General features: G+C 27.6%; 4 protein-coding genes across 4 annotated transcripts; 2 read left to right on the plus strand and 2 right to left on the minus strand.

Annotated features, from left to right (window-relative positions):
* The first annotated feature begins 988 nt into the window (after positions 1-988).
* Positions 989-3367, plus strand: LOC128955262 (BTB/POZ domain-containing protein 9-like). The gene is made up of 4 exons (XM_054300913.1): positions 989-1414; positions 1502-1960; positions 2037-2552; positions 2630-3367. The coding sequence occupies exons 1-4, from the start codon at positions 1222-1224 to the stop codon at positions 3253-3255; spliced, it is 1794 nt and encodes a 597-aa protein (XP_054156888.1). The 5' UTR covers positions 989-1221; the 3' UTR covers positions 3256-3367.
* Positions 3368-4617: 1250 nt separating this feature from the next.
* Positions 4618-5413, minus strand: LOC128955322 (GTP:AMP phosphotransferase AK3, mitochondrial-like). The gene is given in 3 exon segments (XM_054300984.1): positions 4618-4736; positions 4739-4761; positions 4834-5413. Coding segments are annotated over 3 exon segments (666 nt in total). The 5' UTR covers positions 5397-5413; the 3' UTR covers positions 4618-4656.
* Positions 5414-7028: 1615 nt separating this feature from the next.
* On the plus strand, positions 7029-8281 carry LOC128955293 (G patch domain-containing protein 11-like). The gene is made up of 2 exons (XM_054300953.1): positions 7029-7223; positions 7338-8281. Exons 1-2 carry the CDS (start codon positions 7135-7137, stop codon positions 8224-8226), a joined length of 978 nt encoding a protein of 325 aa, XP_054156928.1. The 5' UTR covers positions 7029-7134; the 3' UTR covers positions 8227-8281.
* A 579-nt stretch (positions 8282-8860) lies between these two features.
* Positions 8861-14185, minus strand: LOC128955834 (steroid 17-alpha-hydroxylase/17,20 lyase-like). The gene is made up of 12 exons (XM_054301512.1): positions 14038-14185; positions 13700-13976; positions 13468-13632; positions 13064-13398; positions 12873-12963; positions 12447-12778; positions 10551-10652; positions 10212-10488; positions 9980-10144; positions 9780-9895; positions 9560-9712; positions 8861-9456 (listed from the first exon to the last, which is right to left on the minus strand). Exons 1-12 carry the CDS (start codon positions 14183-14185, stop codon positions 8861-8863), a joined length of 2757 nt encoding a protein of 918 aa, XP_054157487.1.
* Between the last annotated feature and the right edge of the window lie 520 nt (positions 14186-14705).

A 14705-nucleotide genomic window follows, 5' to 3' on the forward strand; every position in this document is an offset into this window, starting at 1 on the left:
ACTTTTTCAAAACTATTTGTCTTTTTTTGGCAACTATTGAGAAGTTTTTCTAAATAAAAAAAAATATTTTGTGATAAATGCTTAAGATTATAATAAAAGTAATTTTCAATAATTGCAATGATCAACTAATTTAAACAAAATTAATGTAATTATTTGTAAATATTTTTTAAAAATAAATAACTGTTTTAGTAACTATTATAACAATTATTTAATAGTTTAATTAACTAATAATCAATACTTTACTACTACTAATAATATTAGTAATTTTAATAAGTTCTCAAAATAGTATACTATTTAATAAAAGCATTGTACATGTTAAATATTTTTTTTAAAAAACTAAATTTAAACTACCGGTAATTATTATTTTTACAATAAACATTTGTAACTATTAAAATTATAACATAAAACATTTAAATAATTAAATTTTTTAAAAACAAATATTAATATTAGTTGAATATTACTGTATTATAATAAAATTATTTTATATTAATTAATAGCTATTAATATTACAGTATATATAGTACTATATTTTAATTTTTACGCCAACTATTGAAATCAATATAATTAATGTAAAAGACATTATTTATTGATAGCAATGTTAATCAATGGTTGATTTATATAATATATTAAACTAAAATTTTTTTACAATATCCTGAGATGACAACAATGTAATAGAGGTTAATATTATAGTCCTATTCATTAACTAAGTTATCATATTTAATGCTTACAATGACTGTAAGCATAGACTCTAAGCTGTAAATATGATAACTTAGTTAATGAATAGGACTATAATATTAACCTCTATTACATTGTTGTCGTCTCAGCAATTCGTAATATAATTTTATAGTATGTTTTTTAAAAAAAAAATCAATAAATTTAAATTTGACTAATAAATTACGTAAACAAATCAAATAGAATATGAATAAACTTTTTTGTACTAAACAATACATTAGGGATTCAAATACAATGTGACGTAATTGATGGATACAATAGTAATAATAGAGACAAAAGAGACCGAATTATTTATTTTCACTAACAAATCGAATGTTTATTTGTTTTGATTGATTGTATGTTTGAAACAAAACAACAAAATAAATAACAATTACTTTAATCGACTGATTGTTTGTTTGTTTTTATCGTTCAATTGATTGACAATAAGTGTCAAAAAAATTTGTGATATTATTATTGAAAGACAAGAATCAGTTTATTTTTTTGTGACCAATGATGTCATATCTGGCAAAGAGGGCCCGAATCGAGTCCGTCGACGATCATAAAAACGGCGCCGCAGTCGGTGGCCAACACTCGGCCGCAACCGTCGACCACAAGGAACAGCTTTTGCTTCACATTCACGAACTATATCTACGCAAAGATTTCGCTGATATTGAGTTTATCTTCGGACCGGACACTGTCTACGGTTAGTTCAACGGTTTGATCGACCAATTGATTGGTTGGACAATAAGATTAATAATTATTGTTGTTTTTTGTGTCTATTTTTCTTCAGGCCATAAATGTATTCTCGCCGTAAACAGCAAATGGCGTCATCTGTTAAGCGATGAAAGCCGTGTCGATATGGAGGACACACCGATTGTTGCGTTCAAAGAACTACTACGCTATCTATACACCGGTCAACTCGATCTCGAAGACTACGAACCGGATATGTTGTCTGAAATCCGTCAATTGGCCGAACGCTTCGATATGGATGAACTGTTGCGTCCGATAGAGGACAGAGAAAGTCTGACCATTGATATGAATAATTGCGTACAAATTTTCGGCGAGAATGAGGTAGACTCGCAACTCGGCCGCCAATGTTTGGCATTTATAGCGCACAACACTCAGGATATCTTCTACGCCGACGACTTCTACGAACTCGATGTCGACCACATCGTTGCTGTTTTCAATTCAAACGATCTAAATGTGACGGAACAGCTGGTCTTTGAAGCCGCTAAGCGATACATCTCCGGTAAGATTTGGTGAAAATGAATATTTACTGTAATTATAATTTTATATTTAATATGAATTTATTGATGAACTCGTAGGCAGTGGTGCTCGCGATGTGGATAAGCGTCGAGTGTTGAGTGCCGTCCGCTTCTCTCTATTGCCATACGACTACATCTGGACAACAGTTCGTCGATTTTTTGAAGAGAAAAAGTTGATGTCTTTCGATGAATTGAGTGCTATGTCTGCGGCCAAAGCTAAGCTCACTGACCATAAGCCAGAGGTCAGAAATCGCGCACATTGTTTGACCAGCGGTGCCGATGTGGTTGCTTTGAGAGGCAAATACGAGTTATCCACACGTGTATTGCGTGGAAAAATTGGCGATTTGGGAGAGGAAGCCAATACTCTTGAGTTAGATCTTGGATTGTATTATCTGGTCAATGGTTTTGGTGTTTGGATGGGAAGTTCAACCAAAGCCCGATTTGCATTCAAAATGGAGACATCACTGGATGGCCGACTGTGGCAAACACTGTATGACTTTACCAAATACCATACGAGCAATAAACTTGAACTGACTTTTGATCCATTGGTGTTACGTTACATACGTGTCTCAGAGAGTATGAATTACTTTTAAATTAGTTTTTTATTTACTTTATTAATTAATTATTTAATAATTTGTTTTCCATATATTTAGTGACCAGTTATGCCGATTGGGCTGAAAATCGTAAAGAGTTAGTGGCAAAACCAATACGTCGTTTGATGAATATTGTCGGCGCTTATCAAGAGCCGACGGGTGTTGTCCGACTACGGGAACATCTCTTGTCATCAAAATATCTATTTCAAGATATGGCCTGCGATTTCATCTACAAGTCTTGGTATAAGAAGAATAACAAAAATTTTTACGTCTGTGCATTCAATGACCCAATTGTTTGCATACTATCACAACCGGTATGGATGGACACCATTAGTCTGTCGCTACCCGACGATGAAGAGGAACGCGAGTATAACTTTTTAGTTGAGATCAGTGCCGATCCGGAAGTACAGTTAACAGCCAGCAGTACTTCCAATAAGACAAGTAATAACACTGGGAGTCGGGAGTCGTCACGTCGTGGCGGCGACAAAGTGGCACCGCTTAGACCCACTACAGCCAAACGAGTCACTCACTGGCTTACAGTCGGCGACTTTCGCGATGAGGGCCGCAAAGGGGATGTGGAGGTGACGTTTGAGCCAACGATTGTAAATGTCTTTCGTATTACTGGTACTAATGTCCAGAACTCGAAGGATAAGATTAAACAGTTTGCCGTTGAAATACGTCTCTAGTAATCGACGGACGTATTAATTGGCAATCATTTCTCATACTTTACCGAACTCTACGGGACATTATATTTGATTCAATTAAATTTTATGTCCACAGAATCGGTAATTTATATATTAAGTATTCATTTATAAATATTAATTTTTTATTTTGTTTTTTATTGGAAACAAATCTCTCATTTTTTTGTCATAATTTAATAATTATTAATTATAACTATCAGTTCATATGTTTTTACGAACACATTATTTCTAAAAAATAGTTTTATATTTAGTTTTCATTTTTAAACATTTTCTTTAAAAATAAGTTTAAAACTATAGAGTATATGTATTTACTATAAATTTAAAGTCTAATTTATTTTATATTTGGGTTAATTAGCATAATTTAAATTTTTCTTTGTTAATTTAATTTTAAATATTTAAAACAATTGTACACAATGTGCATGATATTTTTTTTAATTTAAATATTTAAGTAAAATGAGTTTTATTCACTTATTTGTATTTTTTTGTTTTGTTTGTAATTAAAATATAATAAATAAAATTTAATTTCTAATTTAAATTACTGTTTAACTTAAACTAATAATTCTTAATTTAAATAAATAAATTTAAATATGTATACTAAAACTATATCCATTTATATTTGGTAAATAAAATTACAAATATATTAAAATTTAATAATATTACCTGTAATTGTAATTTATTAGTAGAAATATAGTATAATAGTACAATTAAATTAATTAAAATTTGTCTAAAATATAGATATAATAATCAGAAAATTGTGATTTCAAATAATTATGTCTTATAGTTAAGAAATAATATAAAACTAATAGTTAAATTACATTATAATAATTATCACTAAATTGTTTGTCAATCAAATTGACATTGAAATGGACTCAATTGTTGTGTCATTTATTGAACATTAATTTATTTGAATCAATTCAGAGACCAATTCAATTGACACACAATTTAGTGATAGTTATTATAATATAATTTTATCTTTTATTTTTATATCATTTCTTAACTATAAGACATAATTATTTGAAAATTTTATCACAATTTTCTTAATTGTCGTGAAATTCAAATTCCATAGTATATAAAAAATTAATATTTATTAAATTTGTTATTAGAGAACATTATAAAAAAATAATAACAATTTTAGTTTAAAAACAAATAGATTAGATTGGATAAAATAAATATTTCTATATTTATAATGTATTATTAGTATTTAAATTTAATGAAAAAATAGTCTTTTAATAAAAATAAATTCCTAATTTACTGATTAATAGAAATTGAGATTTATAAAAAATCCAAAATATTTATATAAAAATATTTTATTGAAAATTATATTCAATAACACAAAAAAATTATGGTATGATTTATCTGTTTGCCATTATTTGGTCATTTTGTTGATTACTTTGCCGATCGATGAGATATTTGTTGACTTAAATATAGTTCTACTTTAGGATAGATTTCATTTGACTCTCGGCCACAAAGTTCTCTAAAATGCCTTTTTGTCTACAATTAAAAATAAAAACACATTAAACCGATGATAACATAATCACCAATAAATAAAACAACTGGTAATACCTGAAGAATTCRATGATCACTTCCGACTGTTTCTTGTACTCCAACAGCCTCTGCATCACTACGTGTTCCTTATCGTCCTCTCTCTGTATCAATGGTTCGCCGGTAATGTCATCGACTCCTGGAGTTTTCGGTGGATTGTATAGCGTATGATATGTACGACCGGAAGCCAAATGAATCCAACGATGTTTTATTCGTTCAATGATTTCGTCGTCGGGAACGCACAGATTGATTGCACAGTTAGGTCTAAGCGTATCGTACGACCAAAGTTGCTGGGCTTGAGCTACGGTACGCGGATAGCCGTCCATCAAAAATGATTTAGTCTGATAATTCTCGCTAAGTTCGCCAATGACCAGCTTATTGACCACAACATCGGGTACTAGTTTGCCGTTTTTGATATAGTTTTGGGCCTCCAAACCAACTTCAGTGCGCTTAGACATGTGTTCACGCAATAGATCGCCAATCGATAGATAGGCTAATGGAAAGTCACGTATAATTCGTGTACTGATTGTTCCCTTTCCCGAACCGGGAGAACCCATTATTATACTTCGGAAAACTTTCAACATTTTGTTTGTTTGATTTGTATAAATGTCTCACAATTTATCACTAAAAGAGATTCAGATCTGTTTGTTAAAGATATAAAATTATTCAATTAAAATGTATTTATATTTTATTACAATATTATAACAATTATTATTTATTAGTTAGTTCATTAGGAGTACATTTTAATATAGTGTATATATAATAAACTACTTATAAAAAAGTTATACCAAAAAGTTATCAAAAAAAAGTTTATCACTTTTTGTCAAATATAAATAAATATCATATATTTATATAATAAATAAGTGAATTAAATAATATATAATAATAAAACTCAAATTATTACTGTATGTAAAACGATTAAGACTTTATATATATGATATATATATTATAATATATTTTTAATTCACTATATTAATCAATTTAATTTTCACAAAAAAATTGTAATGTAAAAATGTAAACAAATTTAATATTAAGCAGATATAAATAAAATATTAACAAGGACATTTTTATAATCAAGGTTAGCGCAGGTAATATTTGTGCTTTTACTTTTGATTATATAWAAATAATTGACTTATTTTAATTATTATTTAATTGTTTTTTAAAAAATATAGTAAATATTTTTTTCAATAAAGCAATTATATACTAACGAAAAKATATAATATTTAAATATATTTAAATATATAATATAATTATAATATTACGTTATATAAACATTTTAATTAGTTAAGTAATTTTAAAACATTTAAAACTTAGTTATTATGTAAAAAATTTCATTATATTTATTATAATTTAATATACAAAAAAATAATATAAATAACTATAAGCTATAAAAAGTTTATTTATAAATAAATAAATAATTATTTTACTTACATTTTGAGAGAGAAAAAATATTTTCAATAATAATTATTATACAATACTTTAATTTACTGACAAAATGTTTTATATAATGATTATCGTAAACTAAGTGGTAATAAATATTTTATAATAAAAATAAACAAAATTACTTTTTTGTTGTTATTTTTTAATACAAAAAAACACAAATTTATTCAACAATAGGATAAAACAAATTAAATATAAATTTAAATATCAATTGATTTTTATTTTAAAACTTTCAATTTATTTATATACTATTATACTATTATTTTATTTATTAAATAAAAACAAAACTAATTTATCAGTTTAATTACAAATAATCATAAAAAATAAACACAAAATACAATTACCGTTTAGTAAAAAACAATAATAAACTAATAATAATAATATTTAACGACTTATTTGTATTTGTATTATAAATAATTTAATTATTAATAAATTATTATTATTTTACAGTTTGTTTACATCAATTGTACGCAAACTCAGTCCAAATTCAATGACATTTTTACAGTAATTTAGTATTAAATACTTGTATTGACGTAAAATTGATTTTGAATTTAATTTTTTTGTATTTAAAATTTAGGCTAAAACACTATCGAAGCATCGGTACTTTTTCAATTATAGCATTATCATCACTGTAATATCATATCATAGCAACAGCATATAAAATAGGTCCAATTGATCGATATGAGTGATAACATGATTTGCCAAAAATACAATCCAAAAGTGTTTTTAACTTTTGATATTTTATTTGTTTTTATTTTATTTATTTTTTTATATGTTATTTGATATTAAATACTAAGTGACAGACAATTGTTTCAAATAACCTATTGTTTTGATACAGTTGTCTGTGTGTTAGCCCCGAACCCCCGGACAACACCCGAAACAATGGCCACTAATAGCATTGCCAACACCGACGAGGAAGAGGATGAGGAGGTCGACGATTATATGTCGGACGCGTTTATACCTAAAGACAAGTAAGTATTTTTTTGCCGATTGACTGTCTGTCCATCGATTGAACACTTAAAATGTGTTATATCTGACCACTAATTTATCCGATTATATTCATCGATGTCTTCCATACTAATCAGTGATGTCCGGCCATCGCTTCTCTATAGTCACAGTCAACGCGTCAAACACGACAATCTGCTGAGGAAACAGATAACCGATACGAAACCGAAAAGTTTTTACAAAGACATGGAGTCGCGGCTACGGGAAGAAGCAATGAACACACCGTTAGATCACACCAACCGTGGCTTTAAACTCTTAGAAAAGATGGGTTTTAAAGCGCCGCCACCACTGCAACCGTCCGAACCGGGAGTTTCCTCACGCGAACAATCGGTAATTGTATCGAAAGTCAATTTGGCGTCAAATGATGGCACCAATACTACTTCGGTTACGACTACCGCTACCACTGAATCATTGACAACAGCATCAACAGTACTGATGACAGATAGTAGGAAAGGTTTGACCGCTAGAGAGCCAATCAGAATTGAGATCAAAAATGATCGAAAAGGATTGGGATCGGTTGCCATACGACCGAATGAGACCAATAAAAAACGACAAACAATCGACGATAAGAACTTAGAAGAAGAGTTTAGGTCACATAAGAGGTCCCGAAAGCAGTCGTTTTTGATGGCAAAAGATTTGAGAACTGCTCAGAAGTGTTGTAAAAATCTTGATATTGATTCCGGTTTAGATGAAAAACTATTTTTGGATCAAACTGTACGACCAAAATGGTTTTGGCCGCCAATCGCCGAACAAAATTCAGGCTCTGGTGATGATGAAGGTATCGGCGGCGGAGGGGATGAGGAAGAAAAGGATGAAGATCTAGAAGAATCAATTGAAGACAAACTAAAACATATAAATGAATATCTGAGAGAAAAATATTTCTACTGTATTTGGTGTTCAATCAAATTTAATGATAACAATGACTTGAATAATAACTGTTTGGGTGAAACCAGAGATGATCACCAATAGATATACACAAATCACATACTGCTGTATACCTTATAGACTATATATTTTGTAATATATTTTATTTATATCATTAATATTTATTATTGTTGTTGAATTGTATACATATTGATAAAATTGTATTTTAAAATAGCATTTATTATTAATACTGTATGAACAAAGCCTCAAAGTATCAATTGTTGTAATTTTTTTAAATAATGCCAATTGTAATGTTAGCATGGTTATTTTATATTTATGATATTACTTCATAGTATACATTGTGATTTCATTTGTATTATCAGCACATATTACCATATGTTATATTTACCGTATGTTAAATAAATCGATTATCGTACAAAAATATTTAATTATTACCGTAATTAGACTTACAGGTACCGTAATTATTTCTACTGTATAACAGATAATATAAAATATATTAATTATTTAGCATATCATTATTGAATATAAGGTATCAAAAATAATTTATTTCATATTTATCACATAGTTTTGAACCAGTATTTTATCGAATGAGTAATTACCGTAATCTTTGAAATAGTTAAAAATATTTATATAAAAATTACAATTACCGATAAGTATCAATTTATTGAAATGACTTAATGAAATGATTTATTTAATGATTAATAATAACTTAATTCAATTATTTTCTTTTCAATACAATATCATAAGATTTCGGAACATTAAGAAACATAACATTAGGATTGGGTTCCAAATCGGCACTTCCGTCACCACCGGGTAGTGTCAAAATGTATTGCGAAGTTGATTGTAATAATCGCACAGTTATGAAAAATAAATCTGCCAGTGCCAGCTTCTCACCTAAACAAATACGTCGACCGATACCGAACGGTATAAATCCGGTCACCGATGACTTATAAGTTCCGTCTGACGACAAAAATCTGTTTGGATTAAACTCCTCGGGTTTGTCCCACAGTTCAGAATCTCGAGATATGGTCCATATGTTGATGGCTACAAATGAACCCTCTTTTATGTTGTGTTCACCGATTTTTGTGTCACACATAGCAACATGAGGTGAACCTAACGGTGTAATACCTCTTAAACGTAAAGTTTCGGCAATAAATGCATTGATATAATGACAGTTATTTTTATCTTCGTGTGTAATCATTCGGTCGCCAATTATATCATTGATTTCATCTCTCATTTTATTTTGCATTTTTGTATTGTTGGCCATAAATAGTATAATCCATCGCATCATATATTGAGTTGTGTCGGTTCCCGCTATAAAAATATTATAATAATTAAATACAACTGAATTCTTACTGATAATAATTAATAATTTGCTAATTTAATGTCAAAAATAATATAAAATTAAAATAATTACCCATAAATAGGTTCATAATAACTAACGATAAGTTAGTGTCTGTAAAATAAGATGCGCTCTCCTTTTTGTTCAGCAATGGCCTCCTCTTTGGCCTCAATAAGTGCGTCACAGAAATCATTGATAACTCCATTTTGGTGGACAGGTATGCGATTTAGGTACTGTTGTTTGATATTAGACGACAATTTATCGATCACATCAAGAGTTTTATTTAAGACATTACTATAGAATAACTTCATAGCCGGCACTCTATCGCAAAGTCCTAATGTTTTCATATTTTCTCTGAAATATTCTAAACTATTTTCATAAAATTTCAGTTCCGGATCATTGAATTTATATCTGAATTTTGCAAAAAAAATAATATTTTTAAAGTAATATATAAAAAATATTATAATATTTATAAGCATTTATTAAATTATATACCTTTTGCCAAAAGCTGATGAAGCGATGATATTTATAACAGACATATAGATATAACTTTTTGGATCAAATGGTTTATCACAGCCTTCAGTAGCAATCATAGTGTCGACCGTTTCCCGAACCGCATCGTTGGTTAAAATATAAAATTTTTCGCTTACTGCTAGTTTTCTATTGATAATTGATAAAAATTATAATAATTACAATTAAAAAAACTATTATATTAATAATTACATACCTAACAGCTGAGTGGGCTAATCGCCTAAGACTGGCCCAAACAGGTCCGTGATCTGTAAACAACACGTCTTTTCCATCTTTAAGCAATATTTTGCTAAATATTGTTTTAGGTTTTCCCATCAATTCATTTCCCTTTGAATTGAATGCCTCTTTACTTAATTTATAATCGGACACCACTACCATTGGTGTTGTACCCAACCAAATGGTAAATACCGGTCCATAAGTTTTATGCATTGAATTGATTATCAAAAATTGATTTTCTTTTGTTCTGAAAAACTCTATAATAATAAAAATATTATCAATAATAAAATTCTAAATTAATTATCATTTTTTAACTTACTCATCATATTTCCCATTATTGGTAGAGGAATGGGACCCCTGGGTAATGATAAAACTCGATGATAAAAACGTACTAAATATAAGGTAACGAAGCCGATGACKGCTGTRATTAACCAATTGATTATATCATTGAACATTAGCAATGACATTGTTATATAATTTCACAATCTTTTTATTAAAATATAATATAAATTAAACACTTAGTGTAATAAACTTAAAACTTAGTTAATAATTTATTTTTGCATTTATTGAAATATAATTACATTTGATTCTGTATTTATATACTAAATGAAAACTTTTTATCGTATATTAATTTAGTACATATAAGTTCAGGGTTAAGCAAGGTTTTGGATTTAAGGGGGGGGGTAGACCGGGTTAAAAAATTCTCGAAAAATCTTGGGGGGGATATTGGGTGGGGTAAGATTTTTATTGCATTTTTAAACGGCAATTTTTTCAAAAATCCAAAATCAAGGAGGGGGTCAAGAGAAAATTCCCTAATATTCACTTATTTCCCGAATATTCACATGTAAATTTGATAAAGTTCCCGTATAAATTCCCAGGAAAATAGGTAAAACTTCCAAAAATACAAAAAAAAAACTTAAAAATTAACAAAAACTTAAATTTTAACAAAAAATAAAATAATGTATTTAATACTTAAAAATAGTTGATAAAAGCATTAATGATACACTATGAGTTTTTTAGTATTTTGGTAATTTTTAACTTTTAAAATAATTAATTTAAATAATACTTAATGTTTATAGTTTATAGATATATATTTTTATTTTTTAATGTTATTTTTATATAAATACTGACTGAATACTAATTATAAAATTAAAAATATTTTAAATTTTTTAGTTAAAATTTTAAAAATTATTAATAAAAACCTTGTAATAAGTATTTATTGTTTTATTAACTTCTTAAACTATCTTAAACTAATATTTAAATTGTAATATGATTACTCTTTATAACAAATAGGTAATTTTTAATTTTTTAGCTTAATATTTTAATTAAAATTATGTTATTTTTAGATGAGTTTTAACGTTATTTTAACTTTTTTACTTATTTTTAATCAATAATTAGATTCATATAAATTTTAAAAACATAAAAACATACTAAAATAGTTTTAATTAAAATTAAAATTTTTAAAAACTTTAGCGCCGAAATTTTAGGGGTGGGGGTCATTTCTCCTCGTTTTTAAGCGACAATTTTTCCCATCTGTTCAATCTTAGGGGGGTATTTTGGCCTTACCCCTACCCCCCTTACTTAACCCTGATATAAGTTATAATTATGTCGATAATAAATTTTTGTCTGTTATGTTGTTATTACAATATAATTATATTGTTTGATATAAGATCTGTAAATTGCATATACAGTACAATTTGTACTTAAAGTGATGTAAAATAATTTTTATACAAAATATCATACAATAAGACTAAGTGACGTATGAAAGTCTCCATATATTAGTAATACTATAGTATTTAGTAAAAGTAATAAAATGTAGTAAATATATACAGTATTTATAAATAATGTTTTATATTAAGTAAAAATTCAAGGTTTTTCTGTATAAATAATATTATTGATAATAATGTAAATTAAAATATAATACATTTCTCACTTTAGTATAAAATACATAATGTGTTAAAAATAGACATTTTAAGTAATCTTTTTAATTATTTTTAAATAAAAAAAATATTTAAATTACTACTAATAGTTTATTATTATCTAATATTATCTTTATATTAATTAACTTGCAATTATTTGGAATATTTATCACATATATTTGTGCATGATCATTTATATAAAAAAATTAGTAAAAATCATTTTTTTCTCAAAATAATTTCATAAGGTTTGGGAACATTAAAAAAAGAAATATTAGGATTGGGTTCCAAATCGGCACTTCCGTCACCACCGGGTAGTGTCCACATTGACTGTGTTGTTGATTGTAATAATTGCACAGTTATATAAAATAAGTCGGTCAGTGCCAACTTTTCGCCTAAACAAATACGTCTACCGATACCGAACGGTACAAAACCGGGAACCGATGACTTGTAAGTTCCGTTTGAAGACAAAAATCTGTTTGGATTAAACTCCTCGGGTCTGTCAAATAGTTCGGGATCTTGAGATATGGCCCATAGATTGCTCATTACAAATGAACCCTCTTTTATATAGTGTTTACCCATTTTTGTGTCACACATAGCAACATGTGGTGCGCCTAACGGTGTAATACCTCTTAATCGTAAAGTTTCGGCAATAAATGCATTGATATAATGACAGTTAAGTTTGTCTTCATGTGTTACCATTCGGTCACCAATTAGATCATTGATTTTCATCTCTCATTTTATTTTGCATTATAATATTGTTAGCCATAAACAGTATAATCCATCGCATCATATACTGTGATGTGTCGATTCCGGCTATTAATATATATATATTAAATAATTACAGAAATGTTAAAATTTAGGTACAATTGTCATCAATTTTAACGACAAAATAATTAAAAGTCCTAATAATTACCCATAAATAAGTCAATTATGACTAATGATAAGTTAGTGTCTGTAAAATGAATTGCAGTATCTTTTTGTTCGGCAATGGCTTCGTGTTTGGCCTCAATAAGAGCGTCACAAAAATCATTGACGACTCCATTTTGGTGGACAGGTATGCGATTGAGATATTGTTGTTTGACATTAGTAGACAATTGATCCACAACATCCAAAGTTTTATTTATAACTTTACCATAGATTAACTTCATAGCCGGCACTCTATCGCAAAGTCCTAATGTGTTTGTATTGGCTCTGAAGTACTCCAAACTGTTTTCATAAAATTTCAGCTCCGGATCATTGAAAGTATATCTGAATTTAATAATAAAAAAATATTTTTATAAAATAATAATTTTAATAAAATTTTATTATTTTAAATACCTTTTGCCAAAAGCCGATGAAGCGATGATATTGATAACAGACATATAGATATAACTCATGGGATTAAATGGTTTATCGTAGCCTTCAGTAGTTATTATAGTGTCTACCGTTTCCCGAACCGCATCGTTGGCTAAAACATATAACTTTTCACTTATTGCTAGTTTTCTAATGAAAAATGCTATCAAGTTTAATAATTACAATTAAAAATAACTATTGAAATTACAGTACATACCTAACGGCTGAGTGGGCTAACCGTCTAAGACTGGCCCAAATTGGTCCGTGATCTGTAAACACCACGTCTTTACCATTTTTAGTCAATATTTTGCTAAATAAAGTAACGGGTCGTCCCATTAATTCGTTATCCTTTGAATTGAATGCCTCTTTAATTAGCTTATAATCGGATACCACTATTGCTGGTGTATTACCCAACCAAAAGGTAAATACCGGTCCATAGGTTTTATGCATTGAATTAATTGTCAGAAATAGRTTTTCTTTTGTTCTGAAAAACTCTATAATAATAAAAGTAAAAATAATTATAAAATACTAAATTATTTGTATATTTTTAATTACTTAATATATTTCCAATTACTGGTAGAGGAATGGGACCTCTGGGTAATGTTAGGACTCGATAATAGAAACGAACCAAATATAAGGTAACGAAACCGATGACAGCCGTAATTAACCAATTGATTATATCGTTGGACATTAACACTGACATTGTTATGTAAAAACTATTTGTTATTCAAATATTGATATAATAATAAAATTCAACACTTTATTTAACATTAAGTATAGTTAAGAAATTATTTTGCATTTATATTTTTATTTATTGTTTATATACTAAAATAATATCCAATATTTTTTATTATTGACAAAATAGTGCAAATATAAAGTTTCATCAATTTTTTGTTTTATTAGTATATTTTACTGTTGAGGTCTTTCTAATGTTGTTTTTGATACTTAATCATAAACATAATGTTTTGATATAAATCCTTGAAAATCATACAAATGTACTGATTATATAAACTTTATATATTGTAAAAAATATATATAATAACACACAAAATGATGTATTAAAGACCTCAAACATTAATAAAATTATACTTAATTTTATTCAAATAAATATTCAATGTATTGTACTTTTGTTTATCAATACCTGTAATATAGATGTAATATATAWACAATTATTTTAATAACTATTCTATACATTAATATAAAATTATTGATATTTATATATA

The sequence above is a fragment of the Oppia nitens genome, unplaced genomic scaffold (genome assembly GCF_028296485.1).
Source record: "Oppia nitens isolate AA-2021 unplaced genomic scaffold, nextdenovo-longstitch-racon4-pilon3 scaffold2_pilon_pilon_pilon, whole genome shotgun sequence".
Taxonomy (NCBI): domain Eukaryota; kingdom Metazoa; phylum Arthropoda; class Arachnida; order Sarcoptiformes; family Oppiidae; genus Oppia; species Oppia nitens.